General features: G+C 33.8%; 3 protein-coding genes and 1 pseudogene across 3 annotated transcripts; 2 read left to right on the top strand and 2 right to left on the bottom strand.

Moving 5' to 3' along the window:
- Positions 1 to 394: 394 nt before the first annotated feature.
- Positions 395 to 6,063, bottom strand: LOC106398047 (NAC domain-containing protein 69-like). The gene is made up of 4 exons (XM_048757651.1): positions 4,396 to 6,063; positions 4,014 to 4,303; positions 3,298 to 3,370; positions 395 to 2,805 (listed from the first exon to the last, which is right to left on the bottom strand). The coding sequence occupies exons 1-4, from the start codon at positions 4,535 to 4,537 to the stop codon at positions 2,597 to 2,599; spliced, it is 714 nt and encodes a 237-aa protein (XP_048613608.1). The 5' UTR covers positions 4,538 to 6,063; the 3' UTR covers positions 395 to 2,596.
- Positions 6,064 to 9,927: 3,864 nt separating this feature from the next.
- LOC106401062 (NAC domain-containing protein 1-like) lies at positions 9,928 to 12,241 on the top strand. The gene is made up of 6 exons (XM_013841493.3): positions 9,928 to 10,188; positions 10,283 to 10,569; positions 10,925 to 11,020; positions 11,106 to 11,477; positions 11,573 to 11,740; positions 11,859 to 12,241. The coding sequence occupies exons 1-6, from the start codon at positions 10,038 to 10,040 to the stop codon at positions 12,060 to 12,062; spliced, it is 1,278 nt and encodes a 425-aa protein (XP_013696947.2). The 5' UTR covers positions 9,928 to 10,037; the 3' UTR covers positions 12,063 to 12,241.
- Positions 12,242 to 16,363: 4,122 nt separating this feature from the next.
- Positions 16,364 to 19,253, top strand: LOC106401068 (NAC domain-containing protein 1-like). The gene is made up of 3 exons (XM_022703323.2): positions 16,364 to 16,930; positions 17,019 to 17,299; positions 17,383 to 19,253. Exons 1-3 carry the CDS (start codon positions 16,780 to 16,782, stop codon positions 17,818 to 17,820), a joined length of 870 nt encoding a protein of 289 aa, XP_022559044.2. The 5' UTR covers positions 16,364 to 16,779; the 3' UTR covers positions 17,821 to 19,253.
- Positions 19,254 to 21,321: 2,068 nt separating this feature from the next.
- On the bottom strand, positions 21,322 to 26,664 carry LOC106401067 (annotated as a pseudogene).
- Between the last annotated feature and the right edge of the window lie 1,057 nt (positions 26,665 to 27,721).

Here is a 27,721-nt window from a genome sequence, read left to right as displayed (position 1 = left end):
ATTAGATAATTTTGTTAGAAGAAAAAGGTTGTGTCATTTCGCTTTTAGTTCTTGAATCTCTAGACTCGTTTATACAGTATATGACAAAGAAATCGTCCATTACTCCTTTTGACTCTTCGTCATCAATCTCTAGCTAGTCCTACCTAAACCTTTAATTCTTAAAGTGTTCCAATCCTAGAAGAGAAACTTCTCTGTGATTTATTTTTGCGAAAATTTGAATAAATCTACGGTTAAAATACTTTATCGTTCTTATATCTACGATTTCTACGAAATTTCTTGCTTTTATGTCAATTTTTTTCTTATTTGTTATGTAACCATGTTTTTGTCACATAATTAATGGACTACTAAGGTTAAACGGATCATGCACCATTTTCTAATTAAATAGGTCTGAAAATGAGAAGACAAGCTCGAGAATGAAGATACTTTCGTACTCTCTTGGTAGTAGACTAGTAGTTACTACTACTGTCAGTCTGTCACATGATAATTGCAGTAATATGAAAAATAAACGTCACTACTCTGTGTCTGTTTTAGCAGGAGAGATTTTAGATTCTTTAATTAAAATCTAAAATGTCAACTAGACAGGGTCTGCAATTGGAATCCTATTTGCCCTCTTTTCTAATTAAAAGTAACGTAGTCTTCTTTTCTTTCTAACATTTCAACAACGCCACAAGGTAAATAGACTTCTTGGGGCAACTTATGTTCTTATTCACCTGGTTTAGCAGGAGAGATTTTATTTACAGAATTCAGGAACAGTGCAAAGCTACCTCAAAATCTTGTTTGCAACCCCTCAGTGTTATTTACTATACTCTTTTCTGTTTTAAAATGTAAATAATTTTAAGTTAACATCACTAATGTTAAAAAAAAATATTATTTAATATATAAGTTTAACCAATTACAAAAGTTTATATAATTTAATTGGTCACACAATAATTAATAAATACAAAAATTGTATTGAAATGTTAAAATTATTTATATTTTCAAACAATAAATGTTTATAAAACTATTTATATAATGAAACAGATGGATAGATGGAGTAACATATAAACAAAAAGTCGAATAAACATTTTAAGAAATACAGTTGTTAGAAGTTTGGAGATTAAAAGAAAGTTCCAGAGAGAGAAAGTAGATCTATTTTTGGGTCCGGCGTACGGCCGGCGCGTGAGCGAGCGTGCCGTCGCCGGAGTCCTTCGTTCTTCCGCTGAGGTATTTCTCCTGCTTCTCCCTCGCATCCTCTCCCTGACCGCCTTGTCTGAGCTCTGGTCCAGTCCCCATCCGTCGTCGTCAACTCGGGGAGTGAACCGACATCAATGGTGGCGATGCGTCTGGAGTAACGATGTGATCGTGTGGAGAGTTTGGTGTGGTGAAGTAGGCTTGTCAGATTAAATTTCGATTCCGGGAGGTGGAGGCTTCTACAGCTCCGTTGATGCCGGCCTTGTTACCGGGAGGTGGAGGCTTCTCCAGCTCTGTTATCGCCGGCTTTTGACTCCGGGGGATGAAGGCTTTCTTTGCCTTGCGTCGCCGGCTTTTGGTTCCCTATTTCCGTTTTAGGGTTTGGTTTTTCTATCTCTGTTTATGAAGTTTCGGGTTGGATTCGATGGATGAGCTCTCGTCGGAGGACGATCGAAGCTCTCCGGTGGTAAAGGGTGATGTTTCGAGAGAAGCTTTCTTCTCGGTGATGAAGGGAGGCGGATGAGATCTCGAAGTGGCGATTGATGCTCTCCGATAATGGAAACACATGAGTCGAAGGCGTTTGCGGTGAAGAGGGTGTGAAACTAATGAGCACTGGTGTGTTCCGGTGAATCGATGGTTGGTTCACCGGTGGTGGCTTGAAGGGGGTGATGTCGTGGCTCGATGCGGCGGCGCCTCGTTTTGTTTCTAGGGTTTCTCTAATTGGGCTTTCGGCCTATGTTTGTGGGGTTAGATTGTCCTGGTTGGATTTTGTATTGTTTTGGGCTCGGTCCTTTAATCAAATAAATTCTTGACGGAAAATAAAAAAGATGGGAGTAACATATTCGTAGGAGATCGTGAAATTAAACTAGTACAATATCAATAACGCCAAAAGGAAGGGTACAATACAAATAATAATATCAATAGAAAGACAGACGAAAGAGAACTAAAGTAGAAGAGATCCAAAGATTCCAAATGATGGCCGCTTTTTGGTTTTCAAGTCCTCGAAGCAGTTGAAACTGAGCCTTTGTTGAGAAGTAAGAGCGGCGCGTGTAGTCTGATACTCCCAAGTGTCCCAATCAGTTAACTTATTTAGATTTGGTCGGTGTTGGGAGTTGGAAACGTTACGGGCCCCATCACTGCTTCGCTGATTTCCAAATGCTGCGGAAAATATATAAAATAACTTTTTGTAACATAATTAATTAATACTTTTATTTTACCCTATAATAGTAATTTTATTTCATTTTTCTATAACAATAAAATAAGAAAGCATTTTTTTTTTCTCAAAGTTGTGTCACTTAGAGCACCCTCGACCCGGAATGCAAAGAGGGTTTTTAGGAGAAAATGTGGTGTGAGACCCACTAAAAAGGGAGAGACGGTTGTTTTTTGTCGCGAAATAAGCGACATATTTTGCACTGTTTCGCGGTTCTCACTGACACATGGCGGTCCACGATTGTTTCATTTTTAATTTTTTTAAATCAGACAAGAAAAAAAAAAGAAAAACAAAAAATAGGAAACCCAAGTTGGGTATTTGCGTTGAAGGTGCTCTCACATTCGAGTTTTCCACGGTGTTTTGTCCGTACACGTGTCCATTTTCTCCGCGAAGGAGACCGCTGGATTCACCTTGTTCCCATGACTTTCAAATAAACACACCAGAAAAAATATTTAATTGAAATAGTATGAAATTTTCTCGTAATATATAATGAAAGACGAATATCTTTGTGATAAATCTAATAAACTTTTGAAACAAAATCTACAGTAATTATTAAACCTATTACAATGCAAGTTTTCATTCTTACTGGTTAAAACATACGGAGTGAATATATAATACTTAATCTTGAATAACTTCATGTTAGATATTTTGATTAAAATTCAAACTGTAAATATTCTAAAAACACAATGGACTCGTATTCTCACCTTTTAAGTGGTCACAGCTTGACTGTCCCAAAGATACAAATCAATAAATCATAAAATACCACGCGAGCTCGTGGGATCTTTGGTTTGTAATTGAAGAATTATTAGTTATCAAATAAAATTTCGTACGTACATGCGTTGTATCGGCGAAACTTCCCCAGTGGTTACTGTCGAACTGATAAGAGTGGTCAAGCCACCTAGAGCTGTCGAGTTCTGGGGTTAGCTCTTCTAAGTCATTACAGTAGTCTCCACCATAATCTTCGACAGGGTCCTTGTGGTGCGTCAACATCTAAAATTAATCATGCAATCATTTAGCCCAATTAAACCCATTCACATCAAACCAAAATCGTACTGAAAAGTCATATGAATACTAATTAAAAAAAATCGAAGATGAAATAATCTGATTCAATTGGTCCGATGTTTTTTTCTACCTAAACAAGTATTCTATAAAAGAAAAACATATTGCTACAATATTAATCATACTGAGACTGTATAAAAAATATGTTTGTATATGGTTTCTATGTTCTCTAAAGTTAACTGTGAACTAATTTAAAATCGCCTTTACCTAGCTACTTAAAATACATATACCAACACCTTAAATATATGAAAAAGTTGTTCCCATATTATGTAAAATACCAGGGAGTCATTAAGTATAGGATCTGAAATGATAGTGGGAGAGAGATCTGTCACCGCAGGGGAAGCATCTACGGCGACGCCACTCCGTGATCTTGTCTTTTTCTTGAGTTTGCAGAGAACAAATGCGTCCTTCACATAATTCATAGATAGTCACTAATTAACGCTTCAGTTCATACATATAGTTGGGGTCACAAATTTATGTTTTGATCTAATCATAAAGTTGCTACTAACATAATTTAAAGTGGAAATGAGAAGGGTCGCAGTTTTAACATCGCTTTTGGACCTTTAATTACTACCTTATTGGGGTGGTGGAGAAAGGAATGAAATTCATGGATGATCCAAGTGAACTTGTGTTGATGGGCTGTGGTGGGTAGTAAAGTAGATGATCTTCTGTTTTTGTTTTCTTGGAACACAAGAAATTTCTTTAAACCGATAGGGTTACCATCAGTGTCCTTAATCGTACAGCTATTCCCCGTTATCTTCCAGTGTCCTGTCTTTGATGCCCTCTTCCTTCGGTTGAGTTTCCCGAACTTCTTTACCGGAGATATGAAGTACCAAGTGTGACCCGATTCTATCTTCGCCAGCCCTTTTCAAATAACACATAAACATGAAGAAGTGATGTTAGACTTTTGACATGTTAGGGTTTATGATTTTAATTAGGGTTTAAAGATAACCCACCTGGTAAATCTGCTGGTTCATGGTGACATATGTTGACCTCGTTTATTTGTTTCCCCTCAGGATCATCATTTTCTGTGATCTTGTTGTTCAAGTAGTAGTTAATGAGCTCATCCTCAGGTGGGTTAAATGTGTACTTATTCATCTCTATTAACCAAGACACTGAGTTTGTTATGACACACGTGAGAAAAAGGGACTACAAATCGAATATGTGGAAAGCCACAAAAGAAAATGAGATTCTATAAGAGTTTTAATGATGCCTAAGAACTAAGGAAAAATAAGAGAGGAGTTCAACTGATGGAGCAAGGCTTAGCTTAAATAGGAGTGTTAGCCGCTACAGATGTTTACTTATATTTAATTTGTAAGAGACCAAAGACCAAAATGGTGGTAACTAAACGCTGAATCAAAGCGAAAACGACAAAAAAGCATGCACATTGATGAGAAGGCATGGCACTATGCTATAATTTAGTTAAATTTTCGTCAAATAAACGTTATATAATAACACCAAATGTACGGCAACAAAACCTCGCCGACAGAGAGTTCTTTGATTTTCTATTAACGAACAAAAAAGAGAGTTTTCTTTTACTTTAAGAAATCAAAGTAATTTTGTAATAACTGAAGACAGTACCCTTTTCTTAAGACAAAGAAGGGTTTTCAAAACCTAGTATGTCTCAATATTAACCGATTTACAATTTATACGGTAGTTCCATACATAAGGAATATGACCCATCCATACTAAGCTTTCTAATGAAAAAAAAATCTAAAACATAAACACGACTCCAACTACCACTAACAGGTCTAGTAAGTAGTATATCTGGCAAAAAAGACATGTCACTAACCCACGCTAACTGAACAACAAAAATTGTAATGCTAAAATATGTAGAAAAATCCAAATTTTCTTTTGATAACCCTACCACAAAAACCCATGTGAGTGCCACATTCAAGCTGGTGAAAGTATATTTCCAAACTGAAAAAGAGGTCACATGTGAGTGCAAACCACATGAATCTTGAACCTCGTTTTCCAAAAGGAAATTTGTCAGTTAATATAGTATCATTATTGGATCTAATAAAACTGAAACATTTTATTTGGACGGTCTTCAGAGTTTTTTGCTTTTCTGAAACCCAAAAATTTCTACATTAAATTATTAAATAATGTAAAAGGAAAGGCCAATAATTCGCGCTGAAAATGTCGTCGCCTTTTTTACTTTACATGTCACTAGAACTTTTCTTTTGTCGACCCACTGGGATTTATATAAACACTAATAATAGCTTCGAACGAACATATTTTTCTTTGACAAAAAAGAACATATATTTTTAAGTTAAATATAACTTTCTTTAGCAAATAATCGTAACCATAACTCAGGATTCGCTTTGTTCTTTTTCTTTTTCTTCATGGCGGCGACTCACTCCATTACTTGCATGCTAATTTTATTTCTTAACTTGTTGGTTATTTTCGTATTTACGTACGAAACATTTTTTTGGGTCAAAAATATGTTTCATCGTTTGGTCAAAAATATAAGCTCGAAATTAATAAATGAACCTTCTCTTTTCGATTTAAAGATAATATAAAATTTAAAACGTAATGTAATATTTTCAGTTTTTTATGACTACCTTTGGTAGTTATTTACTAGTTTTAAACAATTTTTCTGTGTAACAAAAAAACAGTATTTTTTTGTTAATGCTACGAAGCTTCGGTATATATAGATGTCCGTATAATAATGATTATGTATAACTTTGTATAATTGTATATATGTTACTATGTGTCTATGTTAGTGTACTGTTCAGTGTACCTGTAAAGGATATGTAGTTAGGTTACAGCAGAGAAAGATATAAACACAAATGTGTACCTACGCGTTGGCTTCGTCCTTTTTTCTTCATTTACGATAACGTTAAAAACTGAAGAGTCCAAAATACAGGTGGGTTTTAGATATGTTTGGACTTTGTGTAGTCCGGACAAAGAGTTAAATGCTCGACCCAAAGTATATTTTTGGGCCTGGATCTTGATTAGCTAAGTCCTGTCCAGGCTCTCGGTAGATACATAATATTACATATGCATTAAGATATTTGAAGGCATACCTTTGATTTCTACAAATAAAATACGCAAAACAACTGGTATATGTTACTATCATAAACCTTTAAACTAAACGATATAATTGAATTTTATACAGTTGTTCCAAATCACTAAAAGTTATCCTTTTATGGAGAGGCAATAAACACTTTTATATGATCTATTTTATATATTAAAACAAAAGTCACAACCTTGATTCATGTGTGATTTAAGAAAAAAATAGATTTAATGGACCTATTTCTAAAAAAATTATGTTACATTTAATCTTTAATTTTATCATTTAAATTTTAGGTTTACCAGAAATTTTTATTGGGCTATCAATAATTGAATTTAAACAATAGATAGTATAAATTAAATAGATATAATTTAATGTTGTAATAATGTACTTCCATATGTTCAGGGCCGGCTTAGGCATAGGGGCAAGGGGGCATGGGCCCAGGGCCCAAATTGTTTTTTGCATAATCAGTGTTAAAATGAGGTATGATTTTCAAAAAAAAAAATTAAGAAAAGGGGTCCAAAATTTTTATGTTTTCCATAAGTATATGTAACTTTTTTTTTGAAAAACAATCTGCCCAAGGGCCCACAATTTACTTGAGCCGGCCCTGCATATGTTAATTATTTAAATATTTATCGATGTTGCCTTTTGAAATTAAAAAGATTTTTTTTAAATAACAAAAATCATATTATCTAACAATGGTTAATCTTTACTACCTTAAACCAATGAAAACAATTTTAAACTATATAGTTTATTTTAAAAATTAAACAAAAACTAAATGTTTAATTATTTACTCGATAATATAAATCTATGAAGCGAAAAGTTTAATTTTTTAAAAACTTTCTAAATTTGTGAAATATTATAATATCTTTGAATATGACAATAAAACAAAATTTTACTAATATTTATATATATAGTTACGATTTTAATAATAAAATAATAATCCAAAAATATATATATAGAAAAAGATACAAATAAATGTGAAAGTTTGAAACAATTTATTCAATGAAAAAATATACCGTAAACTTAATATGTTTTAAAAATTGATAGGCACATTATATATTATAATATATACCAATTTAGAACTGAAAATAAAATATTTATATAAAAATAAATGAAAACAAAATCCGCGCGGTCGAGATCTAGTTATCTTTTTTAAAGCTTAGTTATTTGATTGTGTTAGCAAACACACTAATGAAGAAAGTACACTTACTGCGTTCCAAATGTGTCGAAATAGAAATCTGTATCTTTCTAACTCTTTAAGCGCTAACAAATAGTTGACAGAAACAAGGTTGTGACATTTATCTTTAATTTAAATAATAATTTTGTAATGGTCTAACTATCTTTGACTTTATAATTCGTACCTAACCCCAGAAATTTTTCTGGACTTGGATATTTGCTTGTTTGTTTCGGGCCAAAAAAAGAAAGAAAGAGTAAAGAGTGTTGTGATTTGAGTTTTATTCCTCTAAAAGCTTTAATCGATGTACATGTATGATACAGTGTGGTTTAATTTCTCAATGCCAATCATCATATTTGTTAATGTTTAAGTTCAAACCACATTAGGTTAAATTGTTGCCAACTTTTTATTCTATTTGTTTTTTTTTAATGTATAATGACGGTTTATACTTCGATCCCCCATGGTGTTAGATCATCAATTAAACCTATTTGGAGTACGTAGTTCAATAAATATGGAATTTGATATCAACAAATAATAATAATGATGGTTCTATACTTTCCATAAATTATATCTATTTGTTTCAAAACAATATTATTGTAGATTCGTATAAAACCAGGAAATCAAAGGAACTAATTAATGAATTACTCTCACTTGATATTTGAAGTCAGTTTTTCATCTAGAAAGGCACTTAAAGATTATACAAATAAGATGTTAGGAAAGTTTTTAGTTCAATGCTCAATGAAGAAAATAAAAATAAGTGCATTTTTATTCTGGAAGATGCGAGTGAAGTTTGACTAGTACTATATTGAGAATATTTTTGGTTGTTTCTTTTGATATTTGTATGGATAACATTAATCTTTTCTCACAAGGAAAGTCTCTTATTGGTCAATATGAACCACTTGCTCTTGTTTCTTTTATCATGTGCTCTCTTCTAAATCGTTTTTTTACAACGAACTACTAAGATTTTCTTGGTCATGAATGTAGCTTCGTCATTTGAAGATACTAAATGAAATCTCCTTTTAGATTTTTTTTTCTTTCTAATGTTTTGTTGCCCCCAACTGACTAAATAGCTATACGTCATGCATCATTGTTCGTCTAATTCAAAGCAATCCATTCCCTTGTATTTTTTAAAAAAAAATTCTCATCAATTCAATATATATACTTGTATGATTTACTCAGTTATATGTACATATGAAACTAACTATCTACTTTTGTCATGATATCCCAAGACTAGAAACGTTACGATATACCAAGATTCGTGAACAACTCGATTTTTAAGGTGAAAGACGTAGCACTTTTCATCAAAAGATATGGCCTAACATATGGGAGTGAGAGCCACTAGCTAACACCTACTTAGTGACGCCAAAAAAGGAAAAGAACAAAAATTAAACTACTTCTCACTTTGTGTATGGTTCTATTGCATTTTTCCAGACTTTTTCCTTTGAATTAAATGAGCTGTAAACAACACGGTCAAATTTTCAGCACACAATTCGTAATCTTCTAGATGTTCCAACGAATGACCACAACATCATATGATCGAAAGAAGATGTTTTTCTACTTGAAAGAATCAAAGAGTAAGGAGGGGACAAATTAAAGAGATAAGCACCCTCAATTTTTAAATAGGAATAGTGAAGATCCTCTTATATTAAAAAATAATATGTGTGTTTACACATAGCTAGAGGTTCAACGTTCTCACCTTCGTGTTTTGGTCCCCACTTCGACCGCCCAACTTAAAGCTTAAGATTATTTTTCTTTTGGACAACACTTAAAGCTTAAGATTGAGATTAAAATCTTAGTTCTACTCTACTTACTCGGGGTTTATTCTCTCTACCATTTGCTTTTATAAAAGGTAAATACTGTAAAAATATACTTCTTACAACAATGAAACTAAAACATAAATTACGACATACACGTCGTGATAATTCACTAGCTATTGTATTTTCTGCGTTTGAGACTTTTTAATCTCAAAAGTCTGGAAATACTTTTTATAACGTGAAAAAATTAGTTGAACTAAGAGAACATATCATTGGGTTGGTGTAAATACTATTTATACCAAATCAGGATAATCTATTGTAAAAACCACATTTAGATATTGATGTGCTTTTCATACACTCTATGCCCACAAATTACTGTTTCTAGTTCACATGTATCTAGAAAGGTGAGGTTTTGTACTGTAAAAAAAAAAAAACTATCACCAAATGAGATGAAAAATGGAACCGAATATTTTGATTAAAATTAATTATTGAAAATAAAAAGGGTGAATATTGATGGCCTATTTAAATTCTCATTTTACTCTCTCTCCCTCCCTCCAAATCAATCAACAACCAAAAGCAAAACGCAAAACACAGAGAAGAAACAAACAACTCTCATAAAGAGCGACCGGCGGCGAAGAAACTCTTAACCGGATGGAGGAAAAGCCAGGGTTTGAGTTCCGTCCGCACGACGAGGAGCTCGTGGGTTTCTATCTCCGTCAGAAACTTCTCGGAAACCATAGTCTCGTCGACGGAGTCATCAGAGATATCAAAATCTGCAGCTTAGATCCTTGGGACTTGCGCTGTAAGTTTCGATTATTTTTGTTCGAATTTATGATTTTTAGTTTTTTTTTTCTGATGATTTAGGGTTTCTGTTCCCCTGTCTCTCTGTCTCTCAGTTCAATCGAAGATCAAATCTAGAGATCCTTTTTGGTACTTCTTGTCCCGTATAGAAAACAGCGGGGGTCGACAGAGCAGGACGACGCCTTCTGGGTCGTGGAAACTCACCGGAGATCCTGTGTATGTCAATGATCGGTGGGGTAACTTGACTGGTTTTCGAGGTAAGATTGGTTATAAGAGGGTTCTAACGTTCAGCAAGGGGAAAAGCAGCAGCAGCAGCAGCTCCATATCCGAGTGGGTGATGCACGAGCTTCACTACACCCACACCGACTTGCCTGAACACAAGGTATCATCCTCTTTGATTTGTGTTATTTTGTTCGAGATCCCATTTTCCAGATTCCGGGTCGATTTTTAATATATAAATATTATTATAAAAAAAAGGTTACAACACTGACTTTCTGTGGATTGGTTGTTGTTTCGTGTCTATAGCTGCTGTGATAATTTAATTACTTATCAATGTTATTAAAAAATCATAAACATTATGTTTGTTTTGTTTCAATGTGTATTATAGTAGTATTATGTTGTTAAGGGATGTTTGTACGGACAAAACAAAGTTGAGGTTCGAAATCTGTCTGATTTTGCTTTTGACACCGATGGAGCTTATGTGCTTTTGTTGCTGGATTTTTTTTTTTTTGTTACAGAGGAGCACCTACGTCATCTGCAGACTGGAATACAAGGGTGACGACGTGACCATCTTATCCGTTCCTCCCTCTGTGGCCAATAGTGCAAGCTCTGTGGTTAGTCATATAACTTTTCTTTTGCGGACCCTTAAAACAAATATCTTTGTGTCTTCAACTGATTTTTAATGTTCCCTTTGTCCAGGTCGACCAATCACTTCAAGGGAATTCTGGACATTACAACACTTTGTCCGAGTATGATTCAGGACATCAGTTTAATGGAAACTATGACATGCAGCAATCATTTCAAGGATATTCAGAATATTTCAACCCTACCTCGGATTATGGTTTAGCTAATCAAAGCTACTGGTTTGGCAACCTACAACAACAAGTTCCTTACTCTGCCCCATATCAAGATCATTCTGATATGCTGCTGAGGCAGGTTGTTGAAGAAAACTTTCCCTTTTTGGTCGATGAAAGGACATGTATGCGAGAGGATCCTAGCCATCACCGGCCTAAAAATCCTATCACTGGGATTTTACCCGGTGATAGCAGTGATGATGACACTGACTCAACGGTAACACCACTTTACGACACTACATATTTACAATCTGTATCACTTCTGTTTTGAGAATGTTGCTCACAGGTCTGTTTTTTTGGGCTTTTTAATAGATTGGGAGAGGTACTTGGAGCTCTACCGATAGTGTTGGTAGTAAAGATGGAACATACCATACTCCTATAGATGCTACTCCATCAGTGAGTACTGTTGAGCCTTTGCACAATCATGAGCCACAAGAGCAACCAAAGCAGCTGGAGTTGCAATTGCAGGGCAAAGAAAAGGTAGTTGTTATTATTTTACACTTTCACTGAGAAACATGATTCTTATGCAAAATGTGAAATCATAAATTCTTAGTTACATTACATGTTAAATTAAGAGGGGATATGAATCTGTTTGCAGGTGATAAATAAGCAGCAAAGAGAATGCGAGTGGAAAATGGCTGACGATTGGATCAAGAAGGCTCCATCCACCTCTGCAGTGAAGCAAAGCTGGATTGTTCTGGAGGATATAAGTCAGAAGAATTCACGGTGGATCTATCTCAAGAACATCATTGGCCTCTTATTGTTCATCATCATCATTGGTTGGATCATTCTAGTTGGTTAGGTGATCAAAATCCGGTTTTTCCCACAAGTTTCTTTCTTTCTTGTCTTCTGTATTTTGTTTTGTTTTGTTTCTTTGCTCTGTTTTCTTGCTTTTAAGTGTTTATGTATCTGGGAAAAAAAAGAAAAGAGAGGTGTAAAAGAAGTATGTAGAGAAATAAATAAAATAAAGGGTATGTATCATTTTGTGGTGTAGTCTTATATAATAGTAGATCAAAAGATTCTGCATAAAGAAGAGATATCATCAGAGATCCAAATTGTGTTAAGAATGCTGTTGGCTCAAGAATCTAAGTGAGTGGATAACACATAGAAAATCGGAGAACCAGCAACTAAAAAGTATCAACTGTACCAAAACATAAGTATGACTTTACCATTGATGTTAGCACTAGGTAAGGAATGAATGTTATATATTACTAAAGTTTAGACAGAGCTTTCTTCCGTAGCTAATAAAACAAAAACTGAAAACGCTGTGGTAAAATCGTAACTCTTCTTCTTGAGGTTGTTACGTCAATCGGTTTGCAAAATTAGTAATAAAAAATATGAGAACGTCAGGTGTCCTAGCGGCAGTACTGAATGTTTCTCACACACGACTATCCGAGGTCGCCAGTTCGATACTCAAGGACAGCGGGGTGGTACTGGGTTAGCTAAAAAATCTCTACGGGGATTTCTGGCGAAGTGGCCCTTCGGGGTGAGCCCAGTCACTATAAAAAGTTCAACCTATACAGTTTAAGTTAAAAAAAAAAAAATAGTAATAAAATGTTGTTCCTTTTTATTTTGGCATAGTGTCATCTGTTCATTATCCACAAAGTAATCTACTTATTTAAAACCTTCCCAACAACATAAGAATGATTACGACGTGTGATATTTACTAACTTCAATGCAACTCATCGAATCGATGATTAAAACAGACAAAGATAATCATATCGTGAGTCGGTAAAAATAAATAATTGGATCCCTTTTGGATTAATTCCGCATGCAACCGAAAATGTTGGAAGGCAACCATTCAAGTCACAAGCTCAACGCTTTCGCATAAAAACTGAACACTGTATATCCTATACAATGTAAAAAGTTTTTTAAAAAAATCTTAATCTACATACACAATCATCTATTAAAATCGATCTGATGAAGTATTTAAACAGCTTTTAAAAAGAATTATTCCACTCTTCATTCTTACTTTCCTAAACATTTCCAGGGTTCAAAAGAGCCTTTTTAGCTTCCTGGCCTCTCTTTTTTTGTGAAACTAAACGCAATCAGTGCGTCCACACCAATAGATTGGCAATTTAAGTTTGATCACTAGATCTTGACATCATTGTGCGAGAAAAGTGATTAATAAACTTTTATTTTATTATAAACAAGAGAAAGTAATCAACAAAGTAAAAGAACTCACTAATCACTATGTTAAATTTAGTGTTTGTAATCAAGTTGATTGAATTGAAGTTCGTGAAATTAAATATTTCATATTCGTTTTATAAAGAGTGTTACTTTTACGCATCTCATAGAAATTAAAAAATATATAAAAACATGTTTTTATTGATTACAAGTTTACAACTAATATATTTAAGATAAATAAAATTATTTATATGATAGTATATTTTATAGTTAATTTTAAGATTAAAATAAATTTATATATATATATGAATTCTAAAATGTCGCTATTTGTGTGACAACATATATATCACAATGACATTTTTTGTTTAACAGAAGAAATATTATTATAATTTTGTAAAAATCTAATTAAATATAAAAAAATTTAGAATATATCAGTGAGACAAACTTTCATGTAACAGAATCAAATCACATCCCACAATTAATGGATATCAAGGTTTTAGCTACTTCTTTCCTTTTTAATACTTTGACAAAAAAAAAGAGACAAGGCAAGAGTTTAAGGTCTAAAAGAAATGATGAGGTTTAGAACGTTTTTAATGTCGTATTTAAGTTTTTAATTTAGAATAATTCTATAATATAATTGGATTTTACTTTAACTGTATTTATTTAAAATGGAAATAAAATAATGAATACACTACTCAAATAGTTGTGGAATAACCTATTTTATTTTGCTATAGAGCGAAAACAGAATAAATTTGGAAAAAAAATATTTTAAACTATATGGGTAAGTATAGGGGTGGGCATTCGAGTACCCGTTCGGGTTCGGGTCGGGTATTTCGGTATAGAGGTGTAAAACCCGTTCGGGTATTTTTGAACTTCGGGTCGGGTTCGGGTATTTTTAGTTCGGATTCAGTTATTTCGGATCAGGTTCGAATATTTAGATTTTGAAAAAAAAAATATTAATTTTTTCATTTTTCAAATTTCTTGTATTTAAAAATATAACTTTCACTTAACTATTTTTTTATTTTTAATAGATTGAATGGTTAATAGATTTGAACATAACATTTTAAAACTAAAAAGATATTAATTTGGTTATTGTTTTTAAATTTTCGATGTAACTTTTTGTTAATTTTTGAAATAAAAAGTTTGACATGCATTTTAAGTGAGTAACAAATCATTTTTTTCCGTAATTGTATGTATATCATATGAACTTAAAGTATGTGTATTATCAATATAAATATTTTATATAAAATGAGATATATAAACTAGAAATATAAGGTTAATTATACATATGTTCGGTTATCTTCGGATATCTATTCAGGTTCGGATATTATCCGTTCGGGTTCGGATATATAATCTCTCCTAATTCAATACCCGTTCGGATATTTTGATACTTCGGTTCGGATTTCGGTTCAGATTTTTCGGATCGGGTTCGGGTGCGGCTTCGGATATCAGGTAAAGTGCCCACCCTTAGAGAAGTAGATATTGTTTGCTTTGTTAGTTGAATAAACCAGCGTTTTGGAAAGTACAGATCTTCACAAACGACAATTTAGTAACATACTAGGTAATAACTCGCGCGGAATGTGATTATTAGTTTTGTTATTTTTAATAAAAGCACATTAAATCTGTTTAATCTGGATATCGGTTCGGTTTTAAGTTATTTTTTTACTTTTAATCTCCTAAAATATTACTATTATTTTAAATTAATATTTATTTTGGTTTATTCGGTTAGAATGTTTGATTTTTTAATTTTTCTCGGTAAAAACCAAAAATTACTATTATTTTTTTATTTTCATGTTATGAATTTTAGATAGTCGTCATGTCGAACCAATGGTTTCATATCATAGTTTGTAAACGGATAATAATTCAAGAAAAATAAAAGAAAATTATTAAAACAAATCATTTCATTACAATTTGGTCAGTAATGAAAGAATCATTAAGAAAAAATATTTCAACTTCCAAAAAAAAGATATTTCAGTTGTGATAAATACTTAGTCACAAGGTGTTCACATCAAGGTGCACATGTATATGTATGTAAAAGTATATAAAAATAGTTGACAAATATATAAAGATATTGTTAATTAATATTAAGTGACATTTTTGTTCAAAATAATACATGAAAGATAAAATTAAAATTAATTAAAATTAAAAAGGCCTTGACATTAGTGAATTTTTTTTCATATAAAGAAAAATAAATTGTATCCGTAAATAGAGGTGGACGCATATCGAATATCCGGGTATTTGGAGGCATTAATGTCGATTCAATCTTTAGCCACATGGATAGTCGGTGACTCTGATATCCGAAATGATTTAGAATTTTAAAGAATATCTGATTTGATCCGTAGATAAAATAAAATTTTAAAAATAATTGAAATTTTAATAATAACATTTTATTACAAAAATAAAAATAAAATATTATTTAACTTTTTAAATTTTCATACATAATATAATAAATTTAATTCATAAAAATATTGTAAAACTTATAGAAACTTATATATATATATAATTCTGTACATATATGTATATATATGTATATAACAGATCGAATTAGATATTTGTTCCTAATAATATTGGTATTTGTGATTTGCTTTTTTTTTTCTATTGTATTCTAGTATTTGATTTGCTTCGTAGAGTTACGGATATCTATATTTTTTTGTTCAAATCAAAACGGATAACGAATCAAATCAAAATTTATAAATATTTTGCCCAACTTTATCCGTAAACAATAAAAATAATATATATATATATATATATATATAGTTTAGCTTTTGATTTGTTATTTGTTTTGATTCGAACCGAAAAATCCAAAATTTTATTGGAACCATACATGTGAGTTTTATATTAAAAATACGAAATATATAGTGCAAACACATTTATGAATATAGTGTGAACGCGTTAACATATTTATTATCAAATCATTGTGAGATTAGCACGTGTTTATTATAGTGTGAATGCATTTATTACAATGTTTTTCCTTTAATATATAAGGGATTAAATTTTAGGCATGACAAGTTGGGATGGATGGGATGGTTCGGCAAACTAAAATAAATTATTTTACGTAATCAACTATTTCCCACAAGTTTTAACCAATAGAATTTTATTAAATACAATTATGTTTTTTGAAATTTACAATTTACATGCATTGAAAATATGAAAAATGTATCTTTTTAAAACAATTTTTTTAAAATATGGATCTTTTAGGAACTCCCCTGGCAAGTAGTTTCACTCTCTTCCCTCTAGACAAAGGGTAAGTGTGAAACCAAACCTAAACCTAAACCTAAACCTAAACCCAAAACCCTACATCATTTTGAACTTCCCTCCTCCCTCCAAACCGGAAAACAAATAGAAGCATTTTTTTCCGATTGTTTGGTACTTTTGATTCTTTAAGTAGAAAAATGGAGGATGTTGTGGGATTTGGATTCCGTCCTACCGATGAGGAGCTGGTCGGTTACTACCTCCATAACAAAATCCTTGGTAATGACTGGCTCGTACAAGAACTCATCAACGAGGTCAACATCTCTAACTTCGATCCTTGGAATTTGCGCTGTAAGTTGAGATTCTATCTTCTTCTTCTTGTGTTGTACTAAAAAGTTAGAGTAACTAACAACGTTTTTTTTTCTTCCCGTATCATCAGTCCAATCGAAGGTGAAATCGAGAGACCTTGTGTGGTACTTCTTTTCTCGCAGGGGTTCGAATGGGGACAGACAGAACAGGAAAACGAGTTCTGGGTTCTGGAAGATTACTGGGGATCCTGTAGAAGTTAAGGATCAGTGGGGAACTTGGTGTGGAGTGAAAGGTAAGATTGGTTACAAAAGGGTTTTGGTGTTCCGCAGGGGAAAAAGCTCGAGCTCCCAGAGCACCAAATCTGATTGGGTTATGCACGAGTATCATTACACTCTCTTACCACAAGATCAGGTAATTCTTTTCATCCACATCACTCTTGTTAGGTCTCGTTACTACGCAATTATACTAATTTTTGGAATTTTTTTTACGCACAGAGGACCCACGTCATATGCAGACTGGAATATAAGGGCCAGGACATGAGCATTCTGTCTGCTAATCCAACAGAACCCCTTCCAACTTTTTTCCCCAATGTGACTAATAGTGCTGCATCAGATTCTGTGGTCAATCAATCAGTTCAAGGAAACTCAGCCTCTTTCAACACTTTCTCTGACTATGATTCAGCAAATCAGGGACAGTGGTTTAGTGAGGACTTTAACCTGCATCAACCAGTGGTCTCATATGATGATGGTGATACACAGAGGATTTGGGATTATGTAGTTGAAAAGAATTTCAGCCAATACCGGCCCAAGAAACCTGTCACAGTGGTTTCCGTCGATGATAGCAGTGATGCTGATAACACTGACACTGAATCTACTACAGGTATAAGCAAGTTACACACACATATATATATCATCGGAATCTTATATAACTAATTTGGATACATTGCATCTAAATCTAAAAAATGGATCTGCTTGCAGGTAACGCAAGTAAGGCAATGCGAATGAAGAAAAATGGATGGAGGGGAAATCAATAGTTAGCATAGGGCTAATTAACAAGTTTGTAATGTTAATTCAGGTTTCAATGGTCTAGAGTCAGACCAGAATTGCCAAGTAATGTTTGCTTTCGTTTGAATTTTGAAATAAAAGTTGTAGTTTTATCTGAGTAAGTTTTGCAGTTATGTTGATTGTTCACCTTTTGGAGTTACTTGTTACTTGATCTATACAGTACCTTATGTCTGAAAATTATATGTCCAAGAATCATTAAAACTCCAGAAACAGATTTGGAAAGTATGATATAACTAAAAAAAGAAACTTATAGTGACTAAAACAGAGCCTGTTTTCACAGTCTGTACGTCTGCCTATACGTACTATCAATTTCCCCAAAAAAACAATATCTGCTTTTAAGGGTAGGCCATAGATGGAATCTTTAAGAAACTACATATAAAAGCCGCTTTCATAAAAAAACTACATATTCAAGCCCTAACAAATGTTGGGTCAAATCGACTAGTGATGCTTACGCATCTCACGTGACGAATGTTAGTACGTCACCACGCATCTGTATATAGACCCCAAAAACGATTTTGGTTGGGATCATAATACGATCGTTTCCTTTTTCTATTTTTTGTTTATTGAATAAACTTTATTCTAATAAAACCGATTTTTATTATAATGAAATCTTATGTATAAAGATTTCCATGTAAATTATAATGTAATTCTCAGCTTTACCATGATAAAGTTTATCAGTAAAAAATTTGTTACCATAATAAACAGTTGATTAGGACGATGTGTAGGCTTTACTGCTTGCTTCAAATGTAACCCAATAAATAATCAACAGTAATATTATACTTATGGTGTACCTTTCTGTGATCCATTTGTGTGTTCTTTTGTTATTTCGATTTATTAAAATGAACTGTGAACGATTTTATTGTTTTCATATTAAAAAGGGGAAATACATCAAACAAAAAACATCGTAACATTATCCGGTATTCGCGGTGAATTGTGTCTTGCCTTTCATTAAAAAGCCCCCACTCGAGTAGACCTCCGCTCTTGATAGGAATTAGGAACAATAGCCTTTCTTTTAAAACAACTTTTCTAACACTTTTTCCGTGTGCGAACGGCACTTTAGTAGCTCATAACATAATTAGGATGCTTTTGCGAAGTTCAAGATCCAACGACATTAACGGCACCCCATTATTTGTTTCCGTGAAAGATAGCAAAATGCACCTAGTGCTGTTAAACCTTATTGTATCGCATTATCATATGTAATGATGCTATTCGCGCTGCCTTTGTGCTTTTAGTAATCTGTGCATTAGGTATTATCCGCACATGCGCACGATCACATATTATGTAAAAGAAATTAGTAATGTATATGAATATATAAATTTGTTGTAAACTTAATACCGAATTTTATGTATCAAAAAATTATTTTTTTTTGATCAAATCAAAATATTATATCAGTGTAGAAATTGAAATGTAATTAGAAACCACTATAAATGCAATTTAAGCGGAAACTAAATTTACAGTTAATCCTACATGAGTTTATTATTAATCAGTTTGTATGCTATTCAATTTTTTATTTTCTGTTAATATGGTTTCTAATACTGTCAATATATTATATCAGTGTAGAAATTGAAATGTAATTAGAAACCACTATAAATGCAATTTAAGCGGAAACTAAATTTACAGTTAATCCTACATGAGTTTATATATTATTAATCAGTTTGTATGCTATTCAATTTTTTATTTTCTGTTAATATGCTTTCTAATACTGTCAATATATGTATATATATATATATATATATTTATTAATCAATATATTATGCTATTGATTCTGTAAAGATTATCAGCGTGCATTTTATAATATTGATGTTTTTTTTAATTATCATTGAGCATCCGATCACCGACTTTCCAAAACCAAATTAGGAGTTCCGCATGCATCTTAACATGAATGAGCACACAATAGGTTTAACACCTGTGTTGAAAACTGAAAAATATAAGTGGCCAATAAGTCCTCAAAATTCAATTCTTATCAAATGTGTAGATGAGACATTAATATTTTCTGTAATTTGATGGAGTGAAAATTTAATATATAGTTTTACTAGAAGTTTCCTGGAAGTTTCTTTGAATTGTTACTTTCAATTGAGTGGGTGAGTCCACACCGTGCACGGTTTCTCTTCTGTCTGAAGTGGGAGTCAACAACTTTTGACTGTGAATCTTCTTTTTACTGTATTGTTAATTGTTTTACAAACATTTTTTTTGTCTATTACCACATGTAAAGTTATAACTTTAAACGAAACAAAAAATTCAAGAAATATTTAAAAATAACATTGTAGATTTGATGATGTTTATTATAGTGATCCAAATGTTAAGTTACAGCTTTGTACAATAACATTTCCCGAGAAAAATAAACAGCATGATATTCTCTCATCTATTTAGTTTTATGAGATATTTAACTAACACAATAGCCCCATTCACATACAAGTTTTCTTTTGCTTTTTGCAAACATCAGTTTTATTAAATTGAAAGTTATAAAACAGTTTTAAGGTGTCTCTTAGTTAAATCCATGAGCCTCAGTAGTATGGTGGTCACGCTACCTCGTACAGTGGATGAATAAAAGGTCTAAGGTAACTCATCCTCGTCAACTGCATGGGACCTTGTCAAGATTTGGGCCAGGTGACTTATTCTGACTCTGAAGTCTGGAGAAACCGAGTTCTCGCAAGTGTTTCAAAGTACCACTTTAAACCGAGTTCTTTTTGTACCTACTTAAACCCGACAAAAACCAAAATGACCTGGAAAGCACAACAACAATCTAGCGAGTTATTTAATAGAGAACATTCAATTCTTTTCACAGAATATTCAATTCAAAAGAGAAATATTTCTTCTTTCTTCATATAACTTTGTTTTTTTTACAGCCATATAACTCTTTCTTTTCCTTTTTTTTTTGAAACTAACTCTTTCTTTTCCTCAGTTTGAGGGTTTCTTATAGATTCCACTTATAATTTTCAACTAAACTTAGTTTGATATGTTTAGTTGAGATACACTTAAGTAAATTAGGTTATCTACATATTAATATTCTGAATCATAATTTGTTTTTTTATATCTGTTTATAATGTCTGAATATCTTTTTAATATACATTTTTTGTACTGTTGAATTTAAGGGTACTTGAATTTAATATATAGTTTGTAACTGTCTTTCGAGGTGACAAATTGATATGTATTTGCTCTAGTATTTTTGATAATTCACTAAAATAGAAAGTCATTGACCTGCGGTTTGATGCAGTTAACTGAGCGATCCAGTAGACTTTCCAGTTTGTCTTCGGGATGGATTTTAAATTCATTGGCTATTGGCAAATTGGACCAAGAACGAGTAAATGCTGCCCTCAAAGTAAATTTGTGTGGGCCTGAGAGTTTTAATGTGTACTAAATATTCTTGGCAAGGCCCGATTTAACTCTTAAGTGAGCTAAGTAGTACCTGAGTACATAGTAATCCAATACATTTGAAGTGATACATTGCAAACTGCAAAGGGTCTCTGTTCTTTAAAATCAAAAGATTATAATGGAAGATGATGGTGGGATCATAAGATTCTGAACAAGGAAAATAGATACACAAGAGATCCAAACTGTGTGAAGAATGTTGTTGGCTCAATGATCTGACCCACCAAGAATCTAATTGTGTGTGCTATTAAGCATACGGCTATGCATCTGCTCGTGGATGACTCAGTCATCACTGGTTTTGAACACGAAACAAAGTGTCTGAGGTTCCAAAATAACAAAATAACTGGTCTTGATCAATCGATAAGCATTAGTAATTGAAAGTCTGACCTCTAAGAGCCATGGAGTTGGATGTTAAGACAAGTATATCTATAACGAAGATCACTGACACTGGAAACTCCCATACCTGTAAATAAACAAGATTCTGGCATTTTAAGCAAAGAGGCATGAACACAGAGCGCATGATTAAGAAAGAGGTTTGGTACTCGATAATAGAGATTAAGTGACAGGAGGTAAAGCTACAACATACCAGCATCGCTAGCAGAACATACCAGCATCGCTAGCAGAAAGATCTTGAAGTAACTTGAGATTAATATCCCCAAAAGAATCTATCTTTTTCTGCCAATTTTCAACAAAGCCATACAGAAATCAATCTCCATATAATGTTTTAGTTAGCATCTCATACACCAAAAGAAAAAAGTATCAATGTTTGGTGAACAACTCATAATATGAAGAAGAATGAATGAAGGGATCACCTGGAGACTTCATTTAGCAAACCCTTAGCAGCAATGGCAAAAGAGAAGATGAATGCAAGATTTGTAGTCAGGACGTCGACTAGAACCTGTTACATGCAAAAACCATTGTACTTTATTTTCTCAACTACCTCAATGACCATAAGAGGAATTAAAAAGAGAACAATAATTCTTATAAGTCTACAAAAGGATATTAAAAAAAAGAAGATCCAACCTTCATAGTTATCAGAACCAAGCTCGATTGCTCATGAGTTCTTCTCAGTAACAAACTTCTATCTTTGTTGAGTAGTTTAAGGCTTTTCAAATAAGGTTGATGTATATATAAACACCACTAACAACACATGGTCTAATAGTAAAAGACTAAGACACAGAAGGATACAAGAGTCTAGAAGAAGATAAGCAAAGACCAACTTCCACAACAGATGCTGCAACAAAAAAAAAATTGGGATTAGCCTGATAAATATTTTTGTATTATTTTAACAATGTATAAAATCAAGAGCTGGAGATCAAAACAGCTTACCTGAATTGTGACACCCGTCACCTCCTATCTGGAAAACAGTGGACCACCAACAATATCTCATAACACAAAAGCTCATATACACAACTCCACTCACTCTAAGCCCAAATAAAAAGTCCAATAACACCAAATCCGTCCAAATATCATATACTCGTTTGTCTCACCTGAAATGAGGAAGAAAAAGGGTGAGTAACGGGAAAATCACTCAGTGAGGTATGGGATACTAAACCCGAAGTCCATGGACCCGGACGGAGCACTCCGAATAAATATAATTTAATCCTAACATGTTGCAAACACGATACCTAAAGTACCCAGAGATCAAACAATAGTCCTAGCGAGGTGCACTCGCTGCCCACTAACATGCCAAAAACACCACCGAATATGTGCTTGGTAACACACACCCATAGACGATTTATCGACCTCAAAACCTTGACACAACAGGTCAACTACGCTGTGCCGCAGCATCCACCACACCCAATGTACTGTCTCCGGCCGACACACCCATGGTCGGCTAATATCCAAATCACATCAATATACTATGTATATTATCAATTATAAATGAACTGGTGAATCATATAACACCCTAGTTCCGATTTAAACAAAGAACCTAAAACTAAACAAATAATGACAGACTCGATTTCACATAGACGAAACACATTAGAATTAAATTATACTTATTTGAGGTCCTAAACCGTGTAAAAGAAGTTCGAGAAAAGAACCTCACCTTAGCTAATATTGGAGATGAAACACAAAAATGCTCCAAGATCTCGTCCAACAAAACTCAGTCCAACTTTAGAATTAATTACTTGAAATACAAGTAACACTAAAATTGCATGATTGCATCCTGCGCGCATGTGCATGAATAAGGTTTACGTTATATATGTTTCTTGCAACACAAGAACCAAAAACAATGGTACTTAACCTCACGGCTTAAGCTTCTTGGACTCCGTCGACGGGAGCTGTGACTCAGGTGGCTCACGGTTCATAATGGTGCTGATCGGTGTTGGTAGTGTCGAGACGCTGACGGATCTGGTTTCACTCTCTCTTTCTTAGTCTCCGCATGTTCACGCTATCCATTGAATGGATCCGACGTGAGCCAAGAGCATGGTAACATCGATGGATCTATTGCAACAAGATTATGACAGTGGCATGACGACGGCTCCGGTGGTGATAATGAAGATGATGACTCCGGTGGTGGGACACGGCTTGATAATGGTGGCTGGATCAAACTCCGGTGATCACGGCACGAGTCCGTGGTGGCATGGCTTGCTCCTCCTTTGGCTCATGGTTAACGATGGTGGTGAATGGTGTTAAACGCCACAGCTCCAGTTTAGATCGTCCCTCCTCCATCTCTCGGTTAAGTCAGCCATGACGAGGGTTGATAAAGGCTCCGGCGCGGCAAAGATCTCAGACCCTCCTCCGGTGAGATGATCATGGCGGTGGTGATCCTCTAATGAGACTATGACGAATGGTGGTTGGTGATGAAAAGCCCTGCTGGTTTCTGCTTGTAAAAATGTCGGCTAGGTTAACATGAGGAAGGAGATGCATACGGTTTTATATATATCGCTTTGGTTTAGCGATTAGTTTGGTTTAGTCCAATTAAATAATCAAACCAATTTCAGTATCGGTTTAGTTAAAACCGGGTCGTTACATGAATATTAACGGTTTCTTGATTAATTTCATTGTAGAGGACGTGCCTATATACTTTAGGTCTGTGGAGAACTAAATCGATGAAAATAATCAAATTTTAGATTCCCCAGAACGAATACAAACACCAAATATGGAAACTTTACCGGATACCCACCATGCGTTTACACTCGGCAGGGCCGGCTCAAAGATATTATGGGCTCTTGGACAAAATAAATTTAAATATTTTTTTACATGTATTTATAGATAATTTAAAAATTTTGGGCCTTTACTCCTAATTTTTTTAAAAAACTGGACCCCGTTTCCAATACTATTTTTGCAAAAAAAAATTGGGTCCGGGCCCACGCCCCTTTGCCCCTACCCTAAAGCCGGCTTTTACTCGATGTATTCGTCTGCGACTTCCTTGCAGTTTCCCTAAATAGAAAACATGTGTATGTGTTCGAAACAAAGATGGAAACTTTTGAGAAAGAACAAAATAAAGGGATCATAAGAGCATGTTTATCGAGAAATTTACACAATGACATACTTTGAGCTTGTGTCTTTTCTAGTTGACATACTTCTTGCTTTAGATGTACTTTGGACTTGCTTTTATGATTTTATTGGACTAAATTGCCCCTGGTTACTAAACTTGAAAGCATGCTAGTCTCGTCCGTTTTTAAAGACTCATTACATAAAGCTATTTTGGCATTAATACGGATAGGTTTATGGAGTTCTAGGCTTCAAGATGGACCATTAGATTGTTTTCTTTTAAGATAGATCCATTGGCTGATGTTTAACATAGTACAAGTAGCATGAAAAGGGAAAAGACGTCTCTGTTCATTAAATGCTTGGTCTCTTTTGTGGTAAGATAATCCTTTGTGGAATTGAAGTGTGGTCAGGTAAGGCGTGGTCAGTGGCAGCAGAAGGAAAGATGTGTTTAGGTTAGCTGTGGTTGGTGGCTGTGTGCACTGGCGGTGGCTGTGTGCGTGTGTGGGCATGTGGTCAGCATGAAGTAGCTCACTGGTGGAGGCGTTGATGGGTTGAGTGTTGGGGTTAGGGATCAGAAGGCTTCCGGTGGAGGTTCTGTGGTCAGGGATATGAGTGAGTGAAGTGATTGTGGTCAGCACCGACCATTTGTTGACCACAAAAAACCAGTTTTGAGCAGATGTTCAATCGTCTCTTCGGGAATCTATATGTGGCAAAGACACGTTCGGGAATTTTGCATCTTGCCGTGTATTGTCGCTGGTAGCTAGGTTAGAAGAAAGGATGAGAGGAAAAAGAAACTGATAGATTAAGTGTTTACAACATCATAAAAGGATTGAAAAGTTGCAGAAAGTAGAAACCTTTCATCGTTTTCGATCAAAGCAAGGTGACGGTCTCTCTAAAAAATTGGAAATCGAGAACAGAGTCGGAGAAGAGTGGTGTTCCAGCCGGAGTTGATAATACTACTTTTTCGTTTTGGGGTTGAGAACGTAAGAGCCGGTAAAATCGTATGAATCTAATAGCCGATTTAGAGTTTGGACATAACTAAGTGCCGTGTATACGATTAGGGGCTTTTTAGTTAGCTTTAGGTTTAGTTGAAAGAGGGGTATTAATATCATTTCATTACTCAGAAGTATATATACCTTATGTTGAAAGTATGCCAATATGTTAAAAGGGTCGGTAAAAGTATGTTAAAGAGTAATTTTTTTATGTTTATCCCTAAGTAATGGGTTTAGAGCATGATTAACGGAGGTTCTTAGCGAAATATAAGAATTCATCTCTTAACTTTTAACTAAAAAAGCTAAGAACCGACTCTTAAATAAGAGATTTAAGAACCGGTTCTTAACTTTTTTAGTTAAAAGTTAAGAGACGGGTTCTTATATTCCGATAAGAACCTCAGCTTAAGAAGTCTCCACTAATCATGGTCTTAGGTTTTTTTTTTTTTAAAAAAAAATTAAAAAGCAAACCTATCGCGGGCCGCCACGAGTCAGTGGAGCCCGCGAATAGTGTAAGAAACTCACTAAAATCGTTTCTTAATTAGTAGTTTTTGTAACCGATCCTTAAAGGTTTTGTGGGGGACCACACACTAAGAACCTCGCTAAGAGCATGATTAACCTGGAGTTCTTAGGATGAGGTTCTTAGCGGAGGACTTTAAGAACCGGTTCTTAGCCGTTTTAGTTAAAAGTTAAGAAACTGTTTTTTAACTTCCGGAAAAAACTTTATTCTAAGAACCCCGGGTTAATCATAGTCTAAGAACCCCGGATAAACATGATCTAAAACCCTAAATTTAAAGTCAATGAGGATCGTGAAGCTTACGCATTTCATAAGACGAATGTTGCCAGGAGAGTATTGAATGAACAATGACTTAACCTTAAACCCACATCCCACGCATCTGTATTCACTGGCCATCTCTTACTCAGCAATTCGAATCCAAGAGTCCGGATCCAGAATCCGGGTCAGGATCTGGGCGACTTGTTTTAAACCTGAATGGGCCTTTGTATGGGCCTAATTTTTACGTATAAACCGGGGTTTCGGAGCCCAAACTTAAATATCATTACATACGTCTACAGAACATTTTAAATAAAATTCTGTGTCATCTGACCTAACATTTTAAAATGCGTAGATCCATAAACTGAAATGAATAAAATGATACTGCTATTACTTTAGGAGCAACATATAGACTTTATAGTTTACATACCATTACTAAACTTATTTAACGATATATTCTTATATGGAATTTGATATCAACAAATAATGATGGTTCTACTTTCCATAAATAATAATAATGATTGGTCTATACTTTCCATAAATTATATATATTTGTTTTTTTTAACTAAATTTGATACATTAAAATAAAAGTTTACAATTGTTCGATAATATATTATATCTATTTGTTTCAAAACAATATTATTATAGATTCGTATAAAACCAGGAAATCAAATGAACTAAAGAATACTCTCACTTGAGATTTGAAGCCGATTTTTCACCTAGGAAGGCACTTAAAGATTATACAAAGAAGATGTTAGGAAAGCTTTTAGTTCAATGCTCAAAGAAGAAAATAAAAATAAGTCCATTTTTATTCTGGAAGATGGGAGTGAAGTTTGACTAGTACTAATGTACTATATTGAAATTTTGTTTTGTTTTTTTGTTTCTTTTTGATGTTTGTATGGATGGCATTAATCTTTGCGCACAAGGAAAGTCTCTTATTGGTCAGTATGAACCACTTGCTCAAGATTCTTTCGGCGTGACCTCTCTTCTAAATCATTATTTTTTACAACGAACTACTAATATTTTTTGGTCATGAATGTAGCTTTGTCATCTGAGAAACAAAATCAAATCTCCTTTTAGATTTTATTTTTCTAAAATTTGTTGTCCCCATCTGACTAATTAGTTATTACGTCGTTTTGTCTATACCCATGGAATGCATTTATGTGGTACAAGAACGCCAAGAAGGCAAAAAGTAGTA

The sequence above is a fragment of the Brassica napus genome, chromosome C5, assembly GCF_020379485.1.
Source record: "Brassica napus cultivar Da-Ae chromosome C5, Da-Ae, whole genome shotgun sequence".
Lineage (NCBI taxonomy): Eukaryota > Viridiplantae > Streptophyta > Magnoliopsida > Brassicales > Brassicaceae > Brassica > Brassica napus.
The sequence above is the reverse complement of the archived record's forward strand: the minus strand, read 5'-3'. Positions and strand labels throughout refer to the sequence as shown.